General features: G+C 42.2%; 1 protein-coding gene across 9 annotated transcripts in view; it reads right to left on the bottom strand.

The window, feature by feature from the left end:
* The window catches only part of pemt (phosphatidylethanolamine N-methyltransferase), a 79,445-nt gene that overhangs the window by 46,499 nt on the left and 5,214 nt on the right, over window positions 1–27,732 (bottom strand). For 5 of the 9 annotated variants that reach the window (XM_024386587.2, XM_024386586.2, XM_024386583.2 and 2 more), the window contains exons 2-3: window positions 19,614–19,721; window positions 229–282 (exon numbers count right to left, since the gene is read on the bottom strand). In XM_024386587.2, coding sequence (XP_024242355.1) covers window positions 229–282; window positions 19,614–19,715 — 156 coding nt within the window. In that variant the 5' untranslated portion in view covers window positions 19,716–19,721. The remainder of the gene's footprint in view (window positions 1–228; window positions 283–19,613; window positions 19,722–27,732) is intronic. The other 4 variants (XM_042305450.1, XM_042305449.1, XM_024386585.2 and 1 more) reach the window with 1 other exon arrangement.

The following is a 27,732-nucleotide window of genomic DNA, read 5'->3' as shown; positions in this document are numbered from 1 at the left end:
CAGGGTGCAGAGAAAAGCCAGAGTTTAGAATTCTAGACAAAATGGTTATGAAACACACACACAGAGAGCGAGACAGAGAGACAGAGAGAGAGAGAGAGAGCGACCTTATCCTCACTCGACGAGACAGAGAGACAGAGAGACCTTATCCCCACTCGACGAGACAGAAGGGCAGAATCCTATATTGAAATTCAACGCTACAAAACCAGCAGCAATGGTTTCCATGCAAACCGTTGTTTGTGCTCCTACAGTCTGACTCCACTGGCTATCGTGAGGACGAATCAGCTATGGAGACAAACAAACATTGCATTATTTGAGCAGGAGATCGAGACTATCAAAATCAGTTATCCATACATAATCATTTTAAATCAAGAGTGAAATCATGAATCTAAAGCACTTTAATTCTAAATATACACCACCGGTCAAAAGTCTGGACACACCTACTGATTCCAGGGTTCTTCTTTATTTGGACTGTTTTCTACATTGTAGAATATAGTGAAGACATCAAAACTATGAAACAACACACGGAATCATGCAGTAGTAACCAAAAAAAAGTGTTAAACAAGTCCAAATATATTTTATATTTGAGATTCTACAAATAGCCACCCTTTGCCTTGATGACAGCTTTGCACACTCTTGGCATTCTCTCAACCATCTTCATGAGGTCAATTAACAGGTGTGCCTTGTTAAAAGTTCATTTTTTTAAATTTCTTAACTTCTTAATGCGTTTGAGCCAATCAGTTGTGTTGTGACAAGGTAGGGGTGGTATACAGAAGATAGCCCTATTTGGAAAACGAACAAGTCCATATTATGGCAAGAACAGCTCAACCAAGCAAAGAGAAAATGACAGTCTATGATTACTTTAAGACATGAAAGTCAATCAATGCAGAACATTTCAAGAACTTTGAAGGTTTCTTCAAGTGCAGTCGCAAAAACCATCAAAGGCTATGATGAAACTGGCTCTCATGAGGACCGCCACAGGAAAGGAAGACCCAGAGGTATCTCTGCTGGAGAGGGTAAGTTCGTTAGAGTTACCAGCCTCAGAAATTGCAGCCCAAATAAATGCTTCAGAGTTCAAGTAACAGACGCATCTTAACATCAACTGTTCATGGTCGAATTGCTGAAAAGAAACCAATACTAAAGGACACCAATAAGAAGAGACTTGGTTGGGCCAAGAAACACGAGCATTGGACATTACACCGGTGGAAATGTGTCATTTGGTCTGGAGTCCAAATAGGAGATTTTTGGTTCCAACCGCCGTGTCTTTGTGAGACGCGGTGTGGGTGAACGGATGATCTCTGCATGTGTATTTCACACCGTAAAGCATGGAGGAGATGTTATAGTGTGGGGGTGCTTTGCTGGTGACAATGTCTGTGATTTATTTAGAATTCAACGCATACTTAACCAGCATGGCAACCACAGATTTCTGCAGCGATACGCCATAGCATCTGGTTTAGGCTTAGTGTGACAATCATTTGTTTTTCAACAGGACAATGACCCAACACACCTTAAGGCTGTGGAAGGGCTATTTGGCCAAGAAGGAGAGTGATGGAGTGCGGCAACAGATGACCTGGCCTCCACAATCCACCGACCTCAACCCAATGGAGATGGTTTGGGATGAGTTGGACCGCAGAGTGGTCCAAGGACAAGCAGCCAACAAAAGTTCAGCATATGTGGGAACTCCTTCAAGACTGTTGGAAAAGCATTCCAGGGGAAGCTGGTTTTTTATTTCACCTTTATTTAACCAGATAGTCCAGTTGAGAACAAGTTCTCATTTACAACTGTGACCTGGCCAAGATAAAGCAAAGCAATGCGACAAAAACAAAGACACAGAGTTACATATGGTATAAACAAACGTACAGTCAATAACACAATAGAAAAATCTGTATCCAGTGTGTGCAAATGAAATAAGGAGGTAAGGCAATACATAGGCCAATAGTGGCAAAGTAATTACAATTTAGCAATTTACACTGGAGTGATAGATGTGCAGATGAGAATGTGCAAGTAGAAATACTGGTGTGCAAAAGAGCAGAAAAACAAAAAAAACACAAATATGGGGATGAGGTAGGTAGTTGGTTGGATGGGCTATTTACAGATTGGCTGTGCACGGCTGTAACAATCGGTAAGCTGCATTGACAGCTGATGCTTAAAGTTAGTGAGGGAGATATAAATCTCCAACTTCAGTGATTTTTGCAATTCGTTCATTGGCAGCAGAGAACTGGAAGGAAAGGCAGCCAAAGGAGGTGTTGGCTTTGCCAGTGAAACCAGTTAAATATACCTGCCTGAGCGCGTGCTACGGGTGGGTATTGCTATGGTGATTAGTGAGCTGAGATAAGGCGGAGACTTAGCAAAGACTTATAGATGACCTGGAGCCAGTGGGTTTGGCGACGAATATTTAGCGAGGGCCAGCCAACGAGAGCATACAGGTCGCAGTGGTGGGTAGAATATGGGGCTTTAGTGACAAAACGGATGGCACTGTGATAGACTGCATCAAATTTGCTGAGTAGAGTGTTGGAGGCAAATTAGTAAATGACATTGCCGAAAGTCAAGAATCAGTAGGATAGTCAGTTTTACGAGGGTAAGTTTACCAGCATGAGTGAAGGAGGCTTTGTTGCAAAATAGGAAGCCAAATCTAGATTTATGCTGCAGTAGTTTGTGTGTTGGGGGGCTAGGGTCAGTTTGTTATATCTGGAGTACTTCTCCTGTCTTATCCGGTGTCCTCTGTGAATTTAAGTATGCTCTCTCTAATTCGTTCTCTCGGAGGAGGAGGACCTGAACCCTAGGACCATGCCTCAGGACTACCTGGCATGATGACTCCTTGCTGTCCCCAGTCCACCTGGCCGTACTGCTGCTCCAGTGTCAACTGTTCTGCCTGCGGCTATGGAATCCTGACCTGTTCACCGGACGTGCTACCTGTCCCAGACCTGCTGTTCTCTCTAGAGACAGCAGGAGTGGTAGAGATACTCTTAATGATCGGCTATGAAAAGCCAACTGACATTTACTCCCGAGGTGCTGAGTTTGCTGCACCCTCGACAACTACTGTGATTATTATTATTTGACCATGCTGGTCATTTATGAACATTTGAACATCTTGGCCATGTTCTGTTATAATCTCCACCCGACACAGCCAGAAAAGGACTGGCCACCCCTCATAGCCTGGTTCCTCTCTAGGTTTCTTCCTAGGTTTTGGCCTTTCTAGGGAGTTTTTCCTAGCCACCGCGCTTCTACACCTGCATTGCTTGCTGTTTGGGGTTTTAGGCTGGGTTTCTGTACAGCAGTTTGAGATATCAGCTATTGTACGAAGGGCTATATAAATACATTTGATTTGATTTAACTTTGGATTGGAGATGCTTACTGTGAGTCTGGAAGGAGAGTTTACAGTCTAGCCAGACAGCTAGGTATTTATAGTTGTCCACATATTCTAAGTCAGAACCGTCCAAAGTAGTGATGCTAGTCGGGCGGGCGGGTGCAGGCAGTGATTGGTTGAAGAGCATGCATTTCATTTTACTAGCATTTCACCCTTTTCACCCCGTTCCAAATATCTCTAACGGACGCCCCAGCTTGAGTTCTTTCCTGCACGTGATGTTAGAAGGTTCTCTCCATTCCAGAATGTGATTGTTACGCAACAGTACATTTAATCCACGCTGCCCTCAAACCAAGGCACGCAGCCTGTTTTTATTTATAGGCTGTTTCAACTCAATTTAAAATGATTTTCAAACAAGTTTGAACAGTTTGAATTGGGGTGTGTTCCGCCTCCTCATTCATTCACAGAAAAATAGTCATTTTTACTTCTGCGGACAATTCATTTTTGGGACATTTCTGACCCGGACAAAATTCCCCTACACACTTCCCAATTGTTTGCATGCATTCCAATTACTGCATAGATTGTAATGGGCACATATTATGTGTGTAAAATATTTGTTTTGTAGGTTGTACTGATTATGATGAGCTAAGATAATTCCAGCTGTGTGTATCCATGTTTGTTGACATACAATGCATTCTGGGTTTCAGGTAATCGTCTGTTGGACCAAAGATGTTATAACAAAATGAGGTGAGTAAGTTCACTCATTTTTTGAGGACTTCTGGAAATTAATGATGGGCTGTCGACAATATTGGTTGACACCCCCCCCCCTCCCTTGAACATGCATACTATAAACAGACCAAACTCATCTTGTCTCCTCTTATAATCTATGGTTTCTGTGAGGGAAACAAAAAGCATGGCAGCGTGCAAAAACTACCCATTGTCTGGATTTCTAGAGAGTGTTTTACTCAATTATTTCGATCAATGGTGAGCTCACCCGTGATGTGATTAATTATAGTCATTGCTATTAGCTCATTCATATTGTAGTTGGTCAGCGAGAGTTATACAAATATGACCGCTTGTGTTACGTCAATCTTTCCTCAGTTAGCGCTAGGACAAATGTAGACTACATTTTTTTCTGGTTTGGATGATTGTGTTATGCTGTAGATACTTTTGTGAATGTCTGAAAATTGCATCCAAAAATAAACCTCACATTCTGGACATAACTTTGTAAGGACTGTGTTTGTGCAAAATGTTTCTGAAAAAAGTGTGGGCAGCTCAAATGCTGATTGTTGCATCATTCGAAACTGGCCGTTCTAAATAAGCGTTCTAATCACACCGGTTTGATCGTACGCTTCAGGGACCATTGTAGGATGATCACACCCGTGTGTTGGTACGTGTGAAAAGGTTAAGAGCAGTTGGTGGCCACGGAAGGAGTGATGTTTGGCGTTGAAGCTCATTTGGAGGTTTTTTGTTAACAGTGTCCAAAGAAGTTCCAGATGTATACAGAATGGTGTCGTATGCGTAGAGGTGGATCAAAGAATCACCCGCAGCAAGAGCGACATCATTGATATATACAGAGAAAAGTGCCGGCCCGAGAATTGAACCCTGTGGCACCCCCACAGAGACTGCCGATAAGAATATGGTGATTGACAGAGTCGAAAGCCTTGGCTAGGTCGATGAAGACGGCTGCACAGTACTGTCTTTTATCGATGGTGGTTATGATATCGTTTTGGACCTTGAGCGTGGCTGAGGTGCACCCGTGACCAGCTCGGAAACCAGATTGCATAGCGGAGAAGGTACGGTGGGATTCGAAATGGTCGGTGATCTGTTTGTTCACTTGGCTTTCAAAGACTTTAGAAAGGCAGTGCAGGATGGATATTGGTCTGTAACAGTTTGGGTCTAGAGTGTCTCCCCCTTTGAAGAGGGGGAAGACAGCGGCCGCTTTCCAATTTTTAGGAATCTCAGACGATACGAAAGAGGTTGAACAGACTAGTAATAGGGGTTGCAACAATGGTGGCAGATCATTTTAGGAAGAGAGGGTCCAGCTGATTTGTAGGGATCCAGATTGTGCAGCTCTTTCAGAACATCAGCGGTCTGGGTTTGGGCGAAGGCTTGGGCCAGTTGCTGAGGGGGGTGCAGAGCTGTTTACCAGGGTTGGGGTAGCCAGGTGGAAAGCATGGCCAGCCACAGAGAAACGCTTTTTGAAATTCTTGATTATCGTGGATATATCGGTGGTGACAGTGTTTCCTAGCCTCAGTGCAGTGGGCAGCTGGAAGGAGGTACTCTTATTCTCCATGGACTTTACAGTGTCCAAAGCATTTTGTAATTAGTGCTGCAGGATGCAAATTTCTGTTTGAAAACACTAGCCTTTGCTTTCCTAACTGACTGTGTGTATTGGTTCCTGACTTCCCTGAAAATGTGCATATCACAGGCACTATTTGATGATAGTGCAGTACGCCACAGGGTGGTTTTGTGCTGGTCAAGGGCAGTCAAGTCTGGAGTGAACCAAGGGTTATATCTGTTCTTAGTTATAAATTTTTTGAAAGGGGCATGCTTATTTAAGATGGTGAGGAAGGCACTTTTGAAGAACAACCAGGCATCCTCTACTGACGGGATGAGGTCAATATCCTTCCAGAATACCCAGGCCAGGTCGATTAGAAAGGCCTACTCGCATTAGTGTTTTAGGGAGCGTTTGACAGTGATGAGGGGTGAGCATTTGACCGCGGACCCATAACGGACGCAGGCAATGAGGCAGTGATCCCTGAGAACCTGGTTGAAAACAGCAGTGGTGTATTTAGAGTGCAAGTTGGTCAGGATGATATCTATGAGGGTGCCCATGTTTACGGATTTAGGGTTGTACCTGGTAGGTTATTTGATCATTTGTGTGAGATTGAAGGCATCTAGCTTAGATTGTAGGATGGCTGGGGTGTTAAGCATATCCCAATTTAGGTCACCTAGCAGTACGAACTCTGACGATAAATGGGGGGCAATCAATTCACATACGGTGTCCAGGGCACAGCTGGCAGCAGAGGGGGGTCTATAACAAGAGGCAACAGTGAGGGACTTATTTCTGGAGATATGGATTTTTAAAAGTAGAAGCTTGAATTGTTTGGGCACAGACCTGGATAGTATGACAGAACTCTGCAGGCTCTCTCTACAGTAGATTGCAATTCCTCCCCCTTTAGCAGTTCTGTCTTGACGGAAAATGTTGTAATTGGGGATGGAATTTTCTGAATTTCTGGTGGCCTTCCTAAGCCAGGATTCAGACACGGCTAGGACATCAGGGTTGGCGGAGTGTGCTAAAGCAGTGAATAAAGCAAACTCAGGGAGGAGGCTTCTGATGTTAACATGCATGAACCCAAGGCTTTTACGGTTTCAGAAGTCAGCAAATGAGAGCGCCTGGGGACACACAGGGCCTGGGTTAACACATCTTAGGGCTAGGGCCCTTTTTCAAGAGTTTCCGCCTGACTGATGTGCCCAAAGTAAACTGCCTGTTAGTCAGGCCCAGAAGCCATGATATGCATATAATTTGCATCATTGGATATAAAATACTTTGAAGTTTGTATAAATTTTAAAATAAGGTATGAGACAATAACACAATTGATATGGTAGCCGAAAATCCAAAAGACAAACCAAAACGGAAACACTTTTTTTTTCATGCTCTTTCAATGGAAAGCTATGGGTCCTATGTAATTTCGGCTCCCAGATTGCAATTCCTATGGCTTCCAGGACATGTCAACAGTCTTTATTCAAGGTTTCAGGCTTGTTTCTTCCAAAAAACAAGGAAGAATTTTGAGTTTTGGTACCGGGAGTCACAGCTGGATATCAGTCTGTGGGCGAGCGAGGAAGAGGACACGCACTTGCTAATTTTCCTTTTCTATTGATCATACTTCTTTCCGTAGGAAATATTATAGTTTATTTACATTTTAGAGTACCTGAGGATTAAATAGAAATGTAATTTGACTTGTTTTAACAAAGTTTAGCGGTAGCTTTTTGGATTCCTTTGTCTGCATTTTGAACGAGTGGATTACTGAAATCAACAGCGCCAACTAAACAGACTTTTGGGGATATGAAGAAGGATTTTATCTAACAAAACAACCATGCATGTTGTAGCTGGGACCCTTGGTTTTGCAAACAGTGAAAGATTTTCAAAAAGTAAATGATTATTTAAATCGTTATTTGTGATTTTATGAAGCATGTGCTGGTTGAAAAATATGTTGATGTGGGGCGCCGTCTTCAAACATTCGCATGGTATGCTTTCGCTGTAAAGACTATTGTAAATCGGACAATGCAGGTAGATTACAATAATTTAAGATTTTAACCGATATAAGATACTTGTATGTTCAGCAATGTTTAATATTACAATTATTTATTTGAATTGCGCGCCCTCCAATTTCACCGGATGTTGTCAACAGGTGTCCAGTTGACAGGACGCCTAGCCCTAAGAATTAATCTCTACATCACCAGAGGAACAGAGGAGGAGTAGGATGAGGGTACGGCTAAAGGATTTAAGAACTGGTCATCTAGTGCTTTGGGAACAGAGAATAAAAGGAGCAGATTTCTGGGCTTGGTAGGATAGATTCAGGGAATAGTGTACAGACAAGCGAATGGTAGGGTGTGAGTACAGTGGGGGTAAAGGTAGGCATTGAGTGACAATGAGAGAGGTTGCATCTCTGGAGGTGTTAGTTAAGCTAGGTGCAGTCTCCGCATGTGTGGGGTTGGGACAAGGGGGCTATCTGAGGCATGTTGAGCAGGACTAGGGGCTCCACAGTAAAATAAAACAATGAGAGCTGCCCTAAACAACAGTATACAAGGCATACTGACAGAGAGAGGCATAAAGCAATCACAGGTGTTGATTGGAAGAGCTAAGACCACGGGTGAGACAACAATGGGTAAACAGCTAAGACAACGACAGGTAAATCGTGATAAATGGGCAGTGAGGGTCAGTTAGCTACATACAGGGCCTGAGTTCCAGGCTGGGGCCGGCAGATTAAAAAATGAAGTACCGTGTTAATGAACAGTCCAGCAGGCATCAGCTGTGTAGCCGTGTGATTATAGGGTCCAATGAGCAGCAATAGATGAAACAGGGAGCCGTTCTGTAGTCAATTGCTACGCTAGGTGAGAGGGAGACAGTTTTCATGAAGCTAGCGGGCCGGGGCTAGCAGATGGATCTTCACCACATCCACGATGCTTAGGCCGGTTGAGAGCACGTCGGCCGAATTACATCAGCAGACCAGTAATGATGGATCGGCGGGGCTCCGTATCGACAAAGGGTCCAGGCCAAATTGGCAAGAGAGGCATTGTAGTTGGTGTACTTCGCTTGCTAGCCAGGAGATGGGCCTAACTCGAGGCTAACTGGTGCATACTTCTGGACAAGGGTGTTAACCACAATAGACACACGGGAGCAGTTAGCTAGCTGCGAAGATCCGGTGCAATGGTCCAGCGCTTGCGGCAGGAATCCGGTGATGTAGTGGAAAAAAGTAGCTGTCCAATATGCGCAGGGCTGATATCGCACTGTGCAGACTGGCAGGTATTATCCGGGCTAAAGTGACTGGTGTCCGTGCTAAAGGTAAAGACCGCTAGCAGTGGCTAACAATGACTAAATAGCTAGTACCTAATTAGCTGGCTAGCTTCTGATGGAGGTTCCAGTTATTAGGTCTAAAAAATATCAGATTCGTACCACGAGGCGGGTTACAGGAAGGTATATTTACTTCGAAAATGGAAAAAAAGAGATTGAAATATAATGAAATGTATACCAGAAAAACGAAAAAGACTGAATATTTATATTTTCATTCCCTTCTGTAGTGTCCCATAGACTCGCTCTCTTGGTGTTTAAAGAAAATGTGTGTGGTGTGCACAATTCTACACTGAATGCTTATAGAATTGACCCATCCCGAATGTTCCTTTTTTTACATGGGACAAAAACAAATACGTCTTACTGCTGCGCCATCTTCATTGAGAGAATGCCAATAGTGTGCAAAGCTGTCATCAAAGCAAAGGGTGACAATTTGAAGAATCGAAAATCTATTGTGATTTGTTTAACACTTTTTTTGTTACTACATGATTCCATGTGTTATTTCATAGTTTAGATGTCTTCACTATTTTTCTACAATGTATAAAATTGTAAAAATAAAGAAAAACTCTTGAATGAGTAGGTGTTCTCAAACTTTTAACCGGTAGTGTAAGTAATGCAGATTCTCAAAATCTCCGAACACTTATTTATTTCACCTTTATTTAACCAGGTAGGCAAGTTGAGAACAAGTTCTCATTTGCAACTGTGACCTGGCCAAGATAAAGCATAGCAGTTTGACACATACAACACAGAGTTACACCAGGAATAAACTAAACATACAGTCAATAATACAGTAGAAAAAGTCTATATACAGTGAGTGCAAATTAGGTTTTGAATTAATGAACACCTGGGTTGGGCATTGAAGCTACCATATTGAATCTGGCCTTTAACATCGTCTTGTTTATCCAGGTGAATTCCTAATTCATAGGAAACCCCGAAAAAACAGTCTAGCTCTAAACCACCTGCAGCTGGTTGTAGGACATATGAATGGTAAGTAAAAATGCATACAGTGGTTCGTCCTTTGTGGCGTACCTCGGCGCAGCTTACATGATGTCACAGAATTCTGTGCGAATTAATTACTTAAAAATCATACAATGTGATTCTCTGGATTTTTGTTTTAGATTACGTCTCTCACAGTTGAAGTGTACCTATGCTAAAAAATTAGACCTCTACATGCTTTGTAAGTAGGAAAACCTGCAAAATCGGCAGTGTATCAATTCCTTTTCTCCCCACTGTATATATTTTTTATTGCAGGAAATTGGCTGTAAAACACAAGATGGGGGCCTGAAAAATGTTCTTGCCCGGGACCGAATTCAGCCACGCCAACGGGCTGACCATGGTCATTGCCACGACGCCGCCACGCCCACCACTTAAGCCCCTTTTTGAGCCAGGAAAAAAACCTGTGGGTGTGCATGCATGTGTGGCTGGGTTCGGAGCTAACTGCAAAAAATGTGAGTGTACACACACACGCTCCATAGCTGTTATATCCAAAGGAACGCTAAACATCCAAGCTAATAAATGAGGCTAAATATAACTAATTACGTTTAAATGTAAGATAAGATCATGGTGGCCCAATTATATGCAAAGGGCTGTATGGTGCAGCAGCTCATAAGAATTTAATTTTGTGATTGCATTTTTGGACTTTAAAATTAATGGTATATTAAATGGTATTGATTACTGCAGATTATAATTTCTAAATGCCTTGTGAGATCAATTGTTGTATCCCATAAAAACCCAAAATATAAGCTTGTTTACCCCATAACTATAATCTAAATAATAACTCAAATCTAAATAAAACACTGTATAGTCTCAAAACATGGTTAAAACTATCATTTTGATCTCATGGATAGTCAGACAGCGGTGTGAATGCAAGGACTATGAATTTGAGAGTGATTACATTTCTCCAGCCCCATCCCTCAGCTACATATCAAAACACTAGCGAGGTGGTCACAATCTTGTTGTTTGAACTGCAGATTGCCCCATTAAATCCAACAATAATTTCAACGTCCCTGGTCCACTTGACAGTCTGAAGTAGTAACAAAGTAACCTTGGCAATAATAACATGAATAGATTGTTATGTCGGCAGCCAATGGAAAGACATGGAGTAGCTACCATCTAAGATGAAGAGTTGCCCAATGTTGCTTTACAGTGAAAATTCTGAATTGAAACTTTTTCAGACGAGCACAGGTGGAACCTTGAATCCCAGACTAGTAAACGTGAGGCTTCATGCAGAATCCCCATCACGTTTCTCTTCACTTTGTTTCACATTTTTTGCTTCCCTCTCATGATGTGCTCCCTCGCCCATATCTCCCCTCCATTTCATTTTTCCATTGAAATGAAAAGTAATCTTACTTCCTTTCTATTCCACCCTGTAAAACATATTTTTATTATTTATTTTTTACCTGCCCAAATGGTCAGTACATCTCCCTGCTAGACTTTTATTATATTGTGATTCTCCTCTCATCCCTTCACCCCTCTTTTCTTATCCTTTGTCAGCTAGTTCTGCTAAGCTCCTTTCATTCTTGCTGACTCATGGTCTGGTTGATTGTTCTGGGCTGTGGCCATCAGGCCAACTCGGGCACTCAATAAAACACCCGAGGGGTGAAAAGGGGTCCTTCGGCCCTGCTGGCTAATGGGCTGGCACCCATTCTACATCAGTTGCATTTTCCACCTCTAGGCCTGAGAGGCTGCTTATTAAAATGGGCATAGGAGTGAGGCACCTGTAGTGTTGGTGAGTGTGAAAGGTGGATGGGAGCGAGGTTTGATTGCAGTTTTTCACAAACATTGTTTTCCCTTCAACACCGATTGATAACTCCAATGCAACCACCGCCGCCCACCAACTTACATCAAGCCTCCTCATTCACCTCAGAGAATGAGTGAAAACTGTCATGTCAAAAACTCAACAAGGGTCTGTATGCTATTGTGTTAGGGAGGTGTTGGGCGCTGTGTGGGTGAAAAGGCATGCTGTACCAGAGTGTATGTTGCCATTTCAGAATCCACTGTATTAATGAAGAGGGTCTTTTAGGGTGATGTATTGTTAAAATATTTTGCATTACTCATCTCATATGTACAGCTGAAGTCAGAAGTTTACATACACCTTAGCCAAATACATTTAAAACTTTGTTTTCCACAATTCCTGACATGTAATCAAGGTAAACATTTCCTGTCTTAGGTCAGTTAGGATCACAACTTTACTTTAAGAATGTGAAATGTCAGAACAATAGTAGAGAGAATGATTTATTTCAGCTTTTATTTCTCTCATCACATTCCCAGTGGATCAGAAGTTTACATACACTCAATTATTATTTGGTAGCATTGCCTTTAAATTGTTGAACTTGGGTCAAATGTTTTGGGTAGCCTTCCACAAGCTTCCCACAATAAGTTGGGTACATTTTTGCCCATTCCTCCTGACAGAGCTGGTGTAACTGAGTCAGGTTAGTAGGCCTCCTTGCTCACACATGCTTATCAGTTCTGCCAACAAATTTTCTGTGGGATTGAGGTCAGGGCTTTCTGATGGCCACTCCAATACCTTGACTGTGTTGTCCTTAAGCCATTTTGCCACAACTTCGGAAGTATGCTTGTGTTCATTGTCCATTTGGAAGACCCATTTGTGACCAAGCATTAACTTCCTGACCGATGTCTTGAGATGTTGCTTCAATAAGATCCACATAATCTTCCATCCTCATGATGCCATTTATTTTGTGAAGTGCACGAGTCCATCCTGCAGTAAAGCACCCCCACAACATGATGCTTAACGGTTGGGATGGTGTTCTTCAGCTTGCAAGCCTCCCCCTTTTTCCTCCAAACATAACGGTGGTCATTATGGCTAAACAGTTCTATTTTTGTTTCATCAGACATGAGGACATTTCTCCAAAAAGTACGATATTTGTCCCCATGTGCAGTTGCAAACTGTAGTCTGGCTTTCTGATGGTGGTTTTGGAGCAGTGGCTTCTTCCTTGCTGATCGGCCTTTCAGGTTATGTCGATATAGGACTAGTTTTACTGTGGATATAGATACTTTTATACCAGTTTCCTCCAGCATCTTCACAAGGTCCTTTGCTGTTGTTCTGGGATTGATTTGCACTTGTCGCACCAAAGTACATTTATCTCTAGGAGACAGAACGCATCTCCTTCCTGAGCGGTATGATGGCTGCTTGGTCCCATGGTGATTATACTTGCATACTACAGTTTGTACAAATGAACGTGGTACCTTCAGGCGTTTGGAAATTGCTCCCAAGGATGAACCAGACATGTGGAGGTCTACAATTGTTTTCTGAGGTCTTGGCTGATATACTAACTGTATGTACTATATTCTATCCTACTGTGTCTTAGTCTATGCCACTCTGACATTGCTAGTCCAAATATTTATATATTCTTAATTCCATTCCTTTAACTTTAGATTGTGTGTATTGTTAGATATTACTGCACTGTTGGAGCTAGAAACAGAAGCATTTCGCTACACCCGCAATAACATCTGCTAAACACGTGTATGCGGCCAATAAAATTTGATTTGAATTTGATATCTTTCAGTGACTGTACAGGAGCCGTGTGCAGCATGTTGAAGCTCGAACTGCTCCTGCACTTGGTGGGAGAAGCTGTGCTGTTACTGTGTGGCAGCGTTTCACAAACTCGGTCCTGCGGACCTTGAGGGGTGCACGTTTTGGTTTTTGCAAAAAAAGTCTATATACAGTATGTGCAAATGAGGTAGGATAAGGGAGGTAAGGTAATAAATAGTCCATGGTGGCGAAGTAATTACAATATAGTAATTAAACACTGGAATGGTAGAATGTGCAGAAGATGCATGTGAAAGTAGAGATACTGGGGTGCAAAGGAGCAAGATAAATAATATACAGTATGGGGATGAGGTAGTTGGATAGGCTGTTTACAGATGGGCTATGTACAGGTGCAGTGATCTGTGAGCTGCTCTGACAGCTGGTGCTTAAAGCTAGTGAGGGAGATTTGGGTCTCCAGCTTCAGTGATTTTTGCAGTTCAATCCAGTCAGTCATCGGCAGCAGAGAACTAGAAGGAGAGGGGGCCAAAGGAAGAATTGGTTTTGGGGGTGACCAGTGAGATATACCTGCTGGAGCGCGTGCTACGGGTGGGTGCTGCTATGGTGACCAGTGAGCTGAGATAAGGCGGGGCTTTACCTAGCAGAGACTTGTAGATGACCTGGAGCCAGTGGGTTTGGCGATGAGTATGAAGCGAGGGCCAGCCAACGAGAGCGTACAGGTTGCAGTGGTGGGTAGTATATGGGGCTTTGGTGAGAAAATGGATGGCACTGTGATAGACTACATCCAATTTGTTGAGTAGTGTTGGAGGCTATTTTGTAAATGACATCGCCAAAGTCGAGGATCGGTAGGATGGTCAGTTTTACGAGGGTGTGTTTGGCAGCATGAGTGAAGGATGCTTTGTTGCGAATTAGGAAGCCAATTCTAGATTTAATTTGGATTGGAGATGCTTAATATGAGTCTGGAAGGAGAATTTACAGTCTAACCAGACACCTAGGTATTTGTAGTTGTCCACATATTCTAAGTCAGAACTGTCCAGAGTAGTGATGCTGGACGGGCGGGTAGCGATCGGTTGAAGAGCATGCATTTAGTTTTACTTGCATTTAAGAGCAGTTGGAGGCCACGGAAGGAGAGTTGTATGGCATTGAAGCTCGTCTGGAGGTTAGTTAACACAATGCAGAATGGTGTCGTCTACGTAGAGGTGGATCAGAGAATCACCAGCAGCGAGAGCGACATCATTGATGTATACAGAGAAGAGAGTCGGCCCGAGAATTGAACCCTGTGGCACCCCCATAGAGACTGCCAGAGGTCCGGACAACAGGCCCTCCGATTTGACACACTGAACTCTGTCTGAGAAGTAGTTGGTGAACCAAGCGAAGCAATCATTTTGAGAAACCAAGGCTGTTGAGTCTGCCAATAAGAATGTTGTGATTGACAGAGTCGAAAGCCTATTCGATGAATACGGCTGCACAGTACTGCTTTTTATCGGTGGAGGTTATGATATCATTTAGGACCTTGAGCGTGGCTGAGGTGCACCCATGACCAGCTCTGAAACCAGATTGCATAGCGGAGTAGTTACGGTGGGATTCAAACTGGTCGGTAATCTGTTTGTTAACGTGGCTTTTGAATACCTTAGAATGGCAGGGTAGGATAGATATAAGTCTGTAGCAGTTTGGGTCTAGAGTGTCTCCCCCTTTGAAGAAGGGGATGACCGCGGCAACTTTCCAATCTATGGTAATCTCAGACGATAAAAAATAGAGGTTGTGAGAGAGTGTAATCAGTATTGTGTAATCTGGTTGACGTTAGCGCCACCAGCTAGCCATAGAGTCAGAGAGATAAGAAGGAAGAAGAGGGACAGGCTGACCCTGCCATTACCTCAATGTCAACATGGCTGACTGAGCCCGCTGCAGAGGAACGTAAGGGGTAGGGCGGGCACACAGTCCTGTCCAGACCTTGAGGCTGAGCTGCTACACAACTCAAATCTCATGAACCACCAACCTGCTAACTATCATTTCTCCTCTGCAATGATCAATTATGGTCATAGTGACTGCCTTGAGTACACACCTAGTTACTCAGGTCATTATCAAATCACTGATTAAAAAGAACGAAAACCAAGAGTAAATGGACACAGCCATTGAGGACCAGCGCTGAAATATCTCACTGAGCTCACTTCCCTTCTCTGCACAGCTAGAACACACAAACTTGTCTCAAGTCTATGGTTTGCAACCCATGTCTGGGGCACAAATAAATATTGGACGCAGCTATGGTGGGACTAGCTAACTCATGTCTGACTACAACAATGTACTAACTGTGAAACACATTCGACACCTTGTAGAGTCCATGCCTCGACGAATTGAGGTGGTTCGGGGGGAAAAAGGGGGTCCAACTCAATATTAGGAAGGTGTTCCTAATATTTTGTGCACTCAGCAAATGATATACACTAAGGCAACAGCCAAAGGGTATTCAAACAAACCCTATACAGGTGTCAAATCCTCCATGTACATTCACAATTTTTACAAGTGCTTAGAATATTTTGCTTTCAATTAAAGGCCAGTGGACATTTATAGGCTAAAGAAAGGTTGGGTAAGATGTTTGTGAAAAGAAGCTCTACCCTTTCCTCTGAAATTATATAAAAAGATCTATTGAATAGCCTCTATTGAATATAGTTTTCCCCTTTCCCGCAGACCCACTTGAATGCTTTTAGGTTATTCTCACAGAGAGAGAGAGGACACATGCTGTACCAATTCAATAGAATTCTATACTGGTCTATCACAGTCAGAACATCTCAAGTTGGTTTATATTTCTCTACCTCTGTCTCCCTTAGTCTCTACTTATGGTGAGAGTTTTGCTGACTTTGTTTCATGTGTTAAGATTTTCTGAACAACAGATATGAATGACTGGCAAAAAAAGATCTGAGTAACCCTCACAGAAAAAAAAAAGACCTGAAGAACTGGCTGTAAACTTCAGAGACCACTCAGGCTTGGTGCTGCTAGCCCAATTCTCTCCACTCTACTATTAGAAGAATACCACTAGTTGCTGCAAAACAAATGCCGACAAACTATGACCTCTTTCATGACGTTTAGTGTGCCAAGTGTTATTGTTATCAACCAGTTGACGGGGGAAATCAATATTGTTTTGGTGTTTCAAAATTACATCTGAGTCTAAAAGATAAAAGCGTTATATAACCAGCTGATAATGCATGTTAAGGGCGTGCATTTGCATAACCAGCCCAGATAAACGTGTCATGTTGTCCTCCTAAACCTGGGGCAGATCCTCGGTAGATCCTCGGTCTCTGCAAATGTGTTGAAGGCATGGCCTTAAAAACAGATGACTTCTTTCAGCATGTTATCCAATAGACAACTAACAATTTGTTCCGTTTCATTGAATTAACTTCCAACGCTGATTGCTTTGATATGTAAAACTGAGGAACTGTGAAAGAAATGGGTTGGGAGAAATAGAGGGAGAAGAACAGAGCAAAGAGAGGAGGGGCAGGAAAAAACAGTCGAGTAACAGAGAGAAGTTGGGAGAGGCTGGTATACAGCTATGGACAGAATCAGTGTTGAAGTACTAGGGAGTGGTCTCCAGACTACATTCTTGTCTCGGTGTCGGATACCTTTGACTCGGTCTCGATAGTGAAGACTCATCATTTCTTCTAGTCAGAATTATCAGCTTCCATTCAGTCAGAGCATAAAACCGATTCGCCAGGCCAAATATATACACTCCTTTCTTGAAACAATCTCTTAACAGTCTTTATATGTATTATAGACATATTTGCACAGTGGCAAACCTATAGCCCTTCACTGTGCGACGGGTTCGTGATTCTGAAAGGATAGTAAGCATAATACTAGCTCACTCATGTAGGGAAGTGCACTTTTTGCAAACCACAAAGGGCCAGTAGTGTAGTGGAAGGTATACGCAGGTATAAGCCGTATACCCACTTTTTTGATGCGAATCAAAGTAGTTTAGTGGAGGTATACGAAAAATTACATGGGTAGCCGGTAGGGTAGAAAATACTGGTAGATATCATACGCTAAAATGTAAATGCTAACTGAGGCAACAATGGATACGCAAACCAGGTATTGCATTTTTTTTGTGTTGGTTAAATTATTTTTTAAATTTTTTTAAACTAAGAATCTTGAAAGTGAAAATCTGAAAAAAAAAAAAAAGTTTCACACAGGGTGCCCTTCCTTCACTGGGAGGGCAGTTAGAGAACTCCCATTTTTCCAGGCTCCATAAGGCTGATGAAAATGTTTATCTTTATTTAGCCATCTTACATATAAAACCTTATTTGTTCATCAGAAACTGAAAAACTCACCACAGGTTAATGAGAAGGGTGTGCTTGAAAGGATGTTGGGTTGTATTGGAGAGAGTCTCAGTCTTAAATTATTTTCCACACAGTCTGTGCCTGTATTTCGTTGGCATGATAGTGAGGGCCGAGAATCCACTCGCACATACAGTTGAAGTCGGAAGTTTACATACACTTATGTTGGAATCATTAAAACTCGTTTTTCAACAACTCCACAAATTTCTTATTAGCAAACTATAGTTTTGGCAAGTTGGTTGCATGATAAGATATTTTTCCAACAATTGTTTACAGACAGATTATTTCACTTATAATTCACTGTATCACAATTCCAGTGAGTCAGAAGTTTACATACAGTAAATTGACTGTGCCTTTAAACAGCTTGGAAAATTCCAGAAAATTATGTCATGAAGCTTCTGATAGGCCTAATTGACATAATTTGAGTCAATTGGAGGTGTACCTGTGGATGTATTTCAAGGCCTACCATCAAACTCAGTGCCTCTTTGCTTGACATCATGGGAAAATTAAAAGAAATCAGCCAAGACCCCAGAAAAACAATTGTAGACCTCCACAAGTCTGGTTCATCCTTGGGAGCAATTTCCTAACGCCTGAAGGTACCACGTTCATCTGTACAAACAATAGTATGCAAGTATAAACACCATGGGATCACGCAGCCGTCATACCGCTCAGGAAGGAGACGCGTTCTGTCTCCTAGAGATGAATGTACTTTGGTGCGAAAAATGCAAATCAATCCCAGAACAGCAACAAAGGACCTTGTGAAGATGCTGGAGGAAACCAGTACAAAGTACGGTTTGCAACTGCACATGGGGACAAAGATCGTACTTTTTGTCCTCTGGTCTGATGAAACAAAAATAGAACCGTTTAGCCATAATGACCATCGTTATGTTTGGAAGAATAAGGGGGAGGCTTGCAAGCCAAAGATTACCATCCCAACCATGAAGCACGGAAGTGGCAGCATCATGTTGTGGGGGTGCTTTGCTGCAGGAGGGACTGGTGCACTTCACAAAATAGATGGCATCATGATGATGGAAAATTATGTGGATATATTAAAGCAACATCTCAAGACATCAGTCAGGAAGTTAAAGCTTGGTCACAAATGGGTCTTCCAAATGGACAATGACCCCAAGCATACTTTCAAAGTTGTGGCAAAATGGCTTAAGGGCAACAAAGTCAAGGTATTGGCATGGCCATCACAAAGCCCTGACCTCAATCCTATAGAACATTTGTTGGCAGAACTGAAAAAGCATGTGCGAGCAAGGAGGCCTACAAACCTGACTCAGTTACACCAACTCTGTCAGGAGGAATGGACCCAAATTCACCCAACTTAATGTGGGATGCTTATGGAAGGCTACCCAAAACGTTTGACCCAAGTGAAACCATTTAAAGGCAATGCTACCAAATACTAATTGAGTGTATGTACACTTCTGACCCACTGGGAACTAGATGAAAGAACTAAAAACTGAAATAAATAATTCTCTCTACTATTATTCTGACATTTCACATTCTTAAAATAAAGTTGTGATCCTAACTGACCCAAGACAGGGGATTTTTTTTACTAGGATTAAATGTCAGGAATTGTGAAAAACTGAGTTTAAACGCATTTGGCTAAGGTGTATGTAAACTTCCGACTTCAACTGTAATACATCTGTTAAAGTGTGTATGCGACGAATAAACTTTAATTGAATTTTCAATATGTACTGTTTGAGGTACTCGAGGACCGGAGTTGGGAAACACTGCACTCTAGTTATATGATAAATAGAATTACGCCAGAACAGCCATTAAACATTTGAATGTGAAGGTCCATTCTATTAATTTTATTTCTATGCATCGGCTACTCATTAGTCATCAATATTAATTTTGAATGGAAATCATGTCTATGAATTTTACATATATGCTTTGATTACTCACCACATTCCAGAAGAAAGGGTTGAAGATGATGGCGATGACAGCAACACAGAACCTGGGGTCATAAACGTCTATGTGCTTCAGAACATCCTCCATTACTGACATGTCCACCTGACAGACATAGAAACAGAGAAATATCAGAAGCACAGAAATAGAATTCTATGTCAAAGTTCAAAAGACAGTTTAACTTTGACCTTTGGAGTTTTTTTTACTGATGAGTGCCTAGAGGTTTTCTTTGAGTATATTAACAGAGTTGTAGGCCTTTTCTAGATGGGAAAATGAACTGTAGGTATTTTAATTCGGTCAGAGTGTTAAATAGTATTTCAGTATGACTAATGTGATCAATTTTGGATATCATTCACAGCTTTATGCAGAATATTTATAGGGCAGCAGGTAGCCTAGCGGTTAGAGCATTGGGCCAGTACATAAGGGTACATCTGTCAATGCGCCCTTGAGCAAGGCACTTAACCCTAATTTTCTCCAGGGGCACCGTCCTACTATGGCTGACCCTGTAAAACACATTTCACTGCACCTATCCGGTGTATGTGACAATAATATACAGTACCAGTCAAAAGTTTGGACACACCTAATCATTCAAGGGTTTTTCTTTATTTTTACTATTTTCTACATTGTAGAATCATAGTGAAGACATAACAACTATGAAATAACACAATTGGAATCATGTGGTAACCAAAAAAGTGTTAATAAAAACATATTTTATATTTGAGATTCTTCAAAATAGCCACCCTTTGCCTTGATGACAGCATTGCACACTCTTGGCATTCTCTCAACCAGCTTCATGAGGTAGTCACCTGGAAAACATTTCAATTAACAGGTGTGCCTTGTTGAAAGTTAATTTGAGGAATTTCTTTACACTTAATGCATTTGAGCCAATCATATGCGTTGTGATAAGGTAGGGGTGGTATACCCAATTTGTTAAAAGACCAAGTCCATATTATGGCAAGAACAGGCCCAGTGATAACAACTTAGCCATTTTTAAAAATGTATTTGGAACCTTTAGGAACTTTTGAAAAGTTACTCAAATGCTAAAATGCACACAATTTCCCTCTAAATGACACAAAAACGATTTTCTTTGTCAAACACTCACAACACAACTGCCTGGCTGCAAAAGTGCATTGAGAGTAATGTCAGCAGCAGGCGCTCAGCTCGTGCACAGGCAGAAGCAGGCCAGCAGCAATTTCAGCAAATTGCAAATCATTGTTGGCTGACGGCAGCAGCAAGATTGTAGGCGTTCAACGAGACAAACCCAATGAATATAAACTCAGAAGAAAAAGGAATGTCCCCTTTTCAGGACCCTGTCTCTCAATGATAATTGGTAAAAATCAAAATAACTTCACAGATCTTCATTGTAAAGGGTTTAAACGCTGCTTGTTCAATGAACCACAAACAATTAATGAACATGCACCTGTGGAACGGTCATTAAGACACTCACAGCTTAAGGTCAGTTAAGGTCACAGTTAGGACACTAAAAAGAGGCCTTTCTACTGAGTCTGAAAAACACCAAAAGAAAGATGCCCAGGGTCCCTGCTCATCTGTATGAACGTGCCTTAGGCATGCTGCAAGGAGGCATAAGGACTGCAGATATGGCCAGAGCAATATATATATATTGCAATATATTGCCTAAGACAGAGCTACAGGGAGACAGGATGGACAGCTGATCGTCCTCGCAGTGGCAGACTACATGTAACGACACCTGTACAGGTTCGGTACATACGAACGTCACAGCTGCAGGACAGGTACAGGATGGCAACAACTGCCCGAGTTACACCAGGAATGCACAATCCTTCCATCAGTCCCAGACTTTCCGCAATAGGCAGAGAGAGGCTGGAGAGGCTGGACTGAGGGCGTGTAGGCCTGTTGTAAGGCAGGTCCTCACCAGACATCACCGGCAACAACGTCACCTCCGGGCACAAACCCACCATTGCTGGACCAGACAGAACTGGCAAAAAGTGCTCTTCACTGACGGGTCGCGGTTGTGTCTCACCAGGGGTGATTGTCGGATTCGCGTTTATTGTCGAAGGAACGTGCGTTAAACCGAGGCCTGTACTCTGGAGCGGGATCGATTTGGAGATGGAGGGTCAATCATGGTCTGGGGCGGTGTGTCACAGCATCATCAGACTGAGCTTGTTGTCATTGCAGGCAATCTCAATACTGTGCGTTACAGGGAAGACATCCTCCTCCCTCATGTGGTACCCTTCCTGCAGGCTCATCCTGACATTACCCTCCAGCATGACAATGCCACCAGCCATACTGCTCATTCTGTGCGTGATTTCCTGCAAGACAGGCATGTCAGTGTTCAGCGAAGAGCCCGGATCTCAATCCCATTAAGCACGTCTGGGACCTGTTGGATCAGAGGGTGAGGGTTAGGGCCATTCCCCCCAGAAATGTCCGGGAATTTGCAGGTTCCTTGGTGGAAGACTAGCGTAACATCTCACAGCAATAACTGGCAAATCTGGTGCAGTAAATGAGGAGATGCACTGCAGTAGTTAACTTCTCTAGGATAGGGGGCAGCATTCGGAATTTTGGATAAAAGCGTGCCCAGATTAAACTGCCTGCTACTCATCCCCAGAAGATAAGATAGTCTACTAATAATATGCCTCTCTTTAGTCTACTAAAGTCACTCTTTTCAATGGCTTTTCATTGGGAATCCAGATTTCTTGCAGTTCCTATCGCTTCCACTGGATGTCAACAGTCTTTAGAAATTGGTTGACGTTTTTCCTTTGTGCAATGAAGAAGTGTCACTGTTCAGAATGAGGCTAGAGTGAAGAGGACTCTTTGTTCGAGGTGGGTGGCCTGAAAGCTAGCTACAGTTTGTTTTCCTACTGTATTGAACACAGATCATCCAGTCTTCAATTTATCAATTATTTACGTAAAAATATACCTAAAGTTCTATTACAAAAGTAGTTTGAAATGTTTTGGCAAAGTTTTACAGGTAACTTTTGAGATATTTGTAGTCACGTTGCGCAAGTTGAAACCGGTGTTTTTCTGGATCAAACGCGCCAAATGGACATTTTGGATATATATCGACATAATTAATCAAACAAAAGGACCATTTGTGGGACATGTTTATGGGACATATTGGAGTGCCAACAAAAGAAGCTCGTAAGGCATGAATTATATCTTTATTTCTGACTTTTGTGTCGAGCCTGCAGGGTTAAAATATGCTTTTCTGTCTGTGTTTATTGGGGTGCTATCCTCAGATAATAGCATTGTTTGCTTTCGCCAAAAAGCCTTTTTGAAACCTGACATGGCGCTCTTCATTTTCACTGGCTTTTGGCCAGGTGAGACGCTAGCATCCCACATATCCCAGAGAGGTTAATGCAGCTGGTGGCCACACCAGATACTGACTGTTACTTTCGATTTTGACCGCGCCCCTTTGTTCAGGGACACATTTTTCCGTTTCTGTTAGTCACATATCTGTGGAACTTGTTCAGTTTATGTCTCAGTTGTTGAATCTTATGTTCATACATATATTTACACACGTTAAGTTTGCTGAAAATAAACAGTTGACAGTGAGTGAGATGTTTCTTTTTTTGCGTTTAGTTGGTCACAAATGTTTGATCTTGAACAGAACTTACATCAACCAACATGTGTCAATCAAAAGAGTCTGTACTGTACCTGAATTTAAAGGGTGGCTGAAGCCAGTAATTGGGGATGATTGTCGGGCATACCGTGCGTACTGCAAATCAGATGTACTTGCAAAAATGTATGACATCAAAAAACATTGTGCTACAGCAAAGCATATAAATAAATCAAAACCGTACAACCCCACAACGCAGTCTACATTACCAGTTGGTTAAGAAAGTGGATAACTGCAAAAGCACAGAAGCTACTATGGCAATGGCCATTGCGGAGCATTGTTCGCTGCTAGCATGTGACCATTTAGGTATGGCTTGCAAATCTGCCTTTTCAGATTCTGTGGCAGCAACAAACTTCCAAATGCACCGCACCAAGCACACAGAAATGATTAGGGGAGTACTGGCTCTTTATTTTCTCAAAAGGGTAACATCAGATGTGGGGGATGAGAAGTTCAGTCTCCTTTTGGATGAGTCCACTGAAGTCAGTGTCTCGAAATACCTGGGTGTGGGGATTTGGTATTTCAGTGCTAAAAAAAAAAAATAACAAAAATAAATAAAAAATAAAATAATAAAAATAACCACATTTCTCAGGCTGGTTGAATTGGAGGGGGAGGGGCAGGGGGCGATGCCAGATCAATAGCAAAAGCGGTAGTTGAGTTTCTTGAGAAGTGTAACCTTAAAAAAGAGGATCTTGGGGGCCTCCCGGGTGGCGCTGTGGTCTAGGGCCACCAGAGACTCTGGGTTCGCGCCCAGGCTCTGTCGCAGCCGGCCGCGACCGGGAGGTCCGTGGGGCGGCGCACAATTGCCCTAGCGTCGTCCGGGTTAGGGAGGGTTTGGCCCGGGATATCCTTGCCTCATCGCGCACTAGCGACTCCTGTTGCGGGCCGGGGGGCAACTGGTTTTCGATTTCCCCAAAACGATGTGAGGTGTACAAAGCAGTGTATGCCACCATTAATTGTGGCCAGAAACCCCTGCAGATCACCAAAGTGTGTGCCACACGTTGGCTATCGATTGAGCCTGCGGTAACTCGTATATTAAGCCAGTGGGAATACGTGAAACTCCACTTTGAGTTGACCAAGGCCAGTGAGCATTGCTCTGCATGACGGATGTGCTCCATGCCATGTGCAAGACCAAATATGTCTACCTGACATTCTTTAAATCAATCTTGTCTGACATACAAGTTGCAGTAAAGTAATTTGAGGGAGAGCAAACAGATCCTGTCAAGCTTTTGGACAATCTGGTACACCTCTTAACATCAATTTGCAGCAGAGTAGTCAACCCTACGGAAAAACTGATTGTGTTGAAGGATGCCATTGATGGACATCTCAGTCCATCACCATACCTTGGGTACCTTTTTGAGAGCACGGTGTACCAACTCAGTCTTGCACCAGAGGACGAAAAGGTCATTTGGAGAGAGTGCATCAACTACATTGTTGCTTTAAGCAAGGAGCTGCAAGCAAGGCTCCCAGACATCCTAGAAGCCTTGCAAGACATGGCCTTGTTCAGTGTTAAGGAAACGCTAAAGCACAATAAAGGCACCACTGAAATTATTAAAGTAGTTGAGTTACTGGGGTACCAGCCCCAAACAATTGATACAATTGTTTCCCAATGAAATGTTTAGGTGGGACTCAGTCGAGTTTTGGAGTGAAGTGAATAACTACACAGACTCTTCCGGGTCAAATCCATTTGAAGAACTGTGCAAAGCTGCACCCGCTGCCCTCTCCTTCTCAAACCCAAATGCGAAGGTTGAATGGCTGTTCAACCAAATGAGTGTGGTCAAGTCAAAGTTAAGAAATAGAATGTCACTGCACACTCAACTCCATACTCCCGGTGCGGTATGGACTGAAGCTGGCTGGTGATACCTGTTACCAGCATAAACTACCAAGTGAAGTTCTGCAGCAGTTTGGCACCACAGCAGCACACAGCTTAAAGGGCACTCCATCCTCTTCTGCTGGTTCTAGCTCCGTGACAATGCAGTTGGACAGTGAAGATGAAGAGGATTTCATTGCCGATCTATGATCATGTTCATCATACTTACAGTACGTATGCAAGGATTGGACTTTCTGGAACTGGCGGAGACACAGCTGATGTGGCAGTGTGCACTGCAGTGTAAGCGAGAACAGTGGAAATATTTGGAGGAAACCACCGAGCAGCTAGCCAGCCAGAAAGCACAACAACCTGGAGAGAGATGCCTAGCGCACACATCATTATTTGAGTTAAGTTGCTTGTTCAATACCATAGCATACCTTGTTATTAGCTTGTACCTCTAATTGTTGATCAGTTAGGTACCATGTTAACGAACTACCAATACACTGCTGAACGTTTAAGGATAGAGGGCAGCATTTTTACTTTGGACACTATTAATGGACATTATCAAACAAAACAACGATTTATTGCGGAACTAGGATTCCTGGCACTGCATTCTGATGAAACATCAAAGGTAAGGGAATATTTATGATGTAATTTCGTATTTCTGTTGACTCCAACATGGCGGAGAAATATTCTGTACCTCTGAGCGCCGTCTCAGATTATTGCATGGTATGCTTTTTCCGTAAAGTTTTTAAAAAATCTGACACAGCGGTTGCATTAAGTGTATCTTTAATCATATGTAAAACATGTATCTTTCGTCAAAGGTTATGATGAGTATTTCTGTTATATGACGTGGCTCTCTGTAATCACTCTGGATATTTTGGAGGCATTACTGAACATGGCGCCAACGTAAACCGAGATTTGTGGATGTAAATATGCACATTATCGAACAAAAAATAAATGTATTGTGTAACATGATGTCCTATGAGTGTCATCTGATGAAGATTATCAAAGGTTAGTGATTAATTTTCTCTCTATTTCTGCTTTTGTAACTATCTTTGGCTGGGAAAATGGCTGTGTGTTTTTTTGGATTTGGTGGGGATCTAACATAAATATATGTTGTGTTTTTGCTGTAAAACATTTTAAAAATCAGACACGATGGGTAGATTAACAAGATGTTTATCTTCCATTTGCTGTATTGGACTTGTTAATGTGTGAAAGTTGAGTATTTTCAGCGGAATGTTGGGGGGTTCCGCTAGCGGAATGTGTGTCCTAGACAGGTTAAACTATAATTAATTCAGAATGTGTAGGTTTACTAGTTAAGTAAATTAAATGTAATTGTTCAATAATTCAATGTGTTTAAAAATAAAAAAAATCATATAAAATGTGTTGTGTTTATATTACTTTAACAAATAAAAATATGTGATAATAAAGAAACAAATCTAAACTAAAAAATGTCAAATCATATTTTGCCGTGATGGCCAGTCAATTTGAGTAACGTTGTTGTGTATTCTACATAATGACGCAGTTTTACGTTATTACGTAATGACGTCATCACGCAATGATATCACAACTTCATTTAGCAAAAAAAATCGACTTGCCTCTAGCAACTTCCCCTGAAAATTAGTTGTCAACACTGAGAACAGCTCAAATAAGCAAAGGTTAACAACAGTCCATAATTTAAAACCTCTCTGGCGCAGGCGTTCTGATAGCGACCCACCTCAACAACATCCGGTGAAATTGCAGAGTGCCAAATTCAAAATACAAAACAGGCAATATTAAACATTCATGATAATACAAGTGTCAAACATGATTCTTTAGCTTAGAATCTTGACAATCTAACCGCATCGTTGGATTTCAAAAAGGCTTTACGGCGACAGCATAGCAATTGATTATCTGTGGTCAGCGCCTCACAACAGCATATTATCCAAACAAGCACAGGCGTCACAAAATCCCATATAGCGACAAAATAAGTCACTTACCTTTTGAAGATCTTCCTCTGATCGCAATCACAAGAGTCCCAGGAACACAATAAATTGTTGTTTTGTTCGATAAATTCCTTCTTTATATCCCACATTGAGTTCAGTAATCCACCCGTTCAGAATGCAGACATAGGAGTTCCAAAAGTTACCAGTAAAATTTGTCCAAACAAATCAAATTACGTTTCTAATCCATTATTAGGTACTCTAATATCTAAATAAACAATCATATTTCATACGGAGCTAACTACTTTCAATAGGAAAGGAAAAGAACGAAGCTCGCACGCAAGGAGACTAGTTTTGCCATAGGACTCCGTGAGGATAAACAACTATTCCTCGTTGGTTTTTCAGAATACAAGCCTGAAACCATGTACAACTGTTGACATCTTGTAGAAGACATAGGAACTGCAATTTGGGAGGTGGAAGTCTTTGTTTTCAATAGCTTAACCTTTGAATTGGCTGGCAGGTCAACAGAAAGTGTCCTTGGGTTTTAGCCTGCCAAATCAGTTCTGTTATACTCAGAGACATGACTTTAACATTTTTAGAACCTGTAGAGTGTTTTATATCCAATACTACCATGCATATGCATATCCTAGCTTCTGGGCCTGAGTAGCAGGTAGTTTACTTCGGGCACCTCAGTCATCAAAACTTCCGAATACTGCCCCATATCCCGAACAAGTTTTAAAACACGATGGTCAGTCAATCTGGCAAATGTCTTGAACTTTGAAAGTGTCT

The sequence above is a fragment of the Oncorhynchus tshawytscha genome, linkage group LG24 (genome assembly GCF_018296145.1).
Source record: "Oncorhynchus tshawytscha isolate Ot180627B linkage group LG24, Otsh_v2.0, whole genome shotgun sequence".
In the NCBI taxonomy this organism is placed as follows: Eukaryota; Metazoa; Chordata; class Actinopteri; order Salmoniformes; family Salmonidae; genus Oncorhynchus; species Oncorhynchus tshawytscha.
Note: the sequence above shows the minus strand (reverse complement) of the source record. Positions and strands in the feature narration are given on the sequence as shown.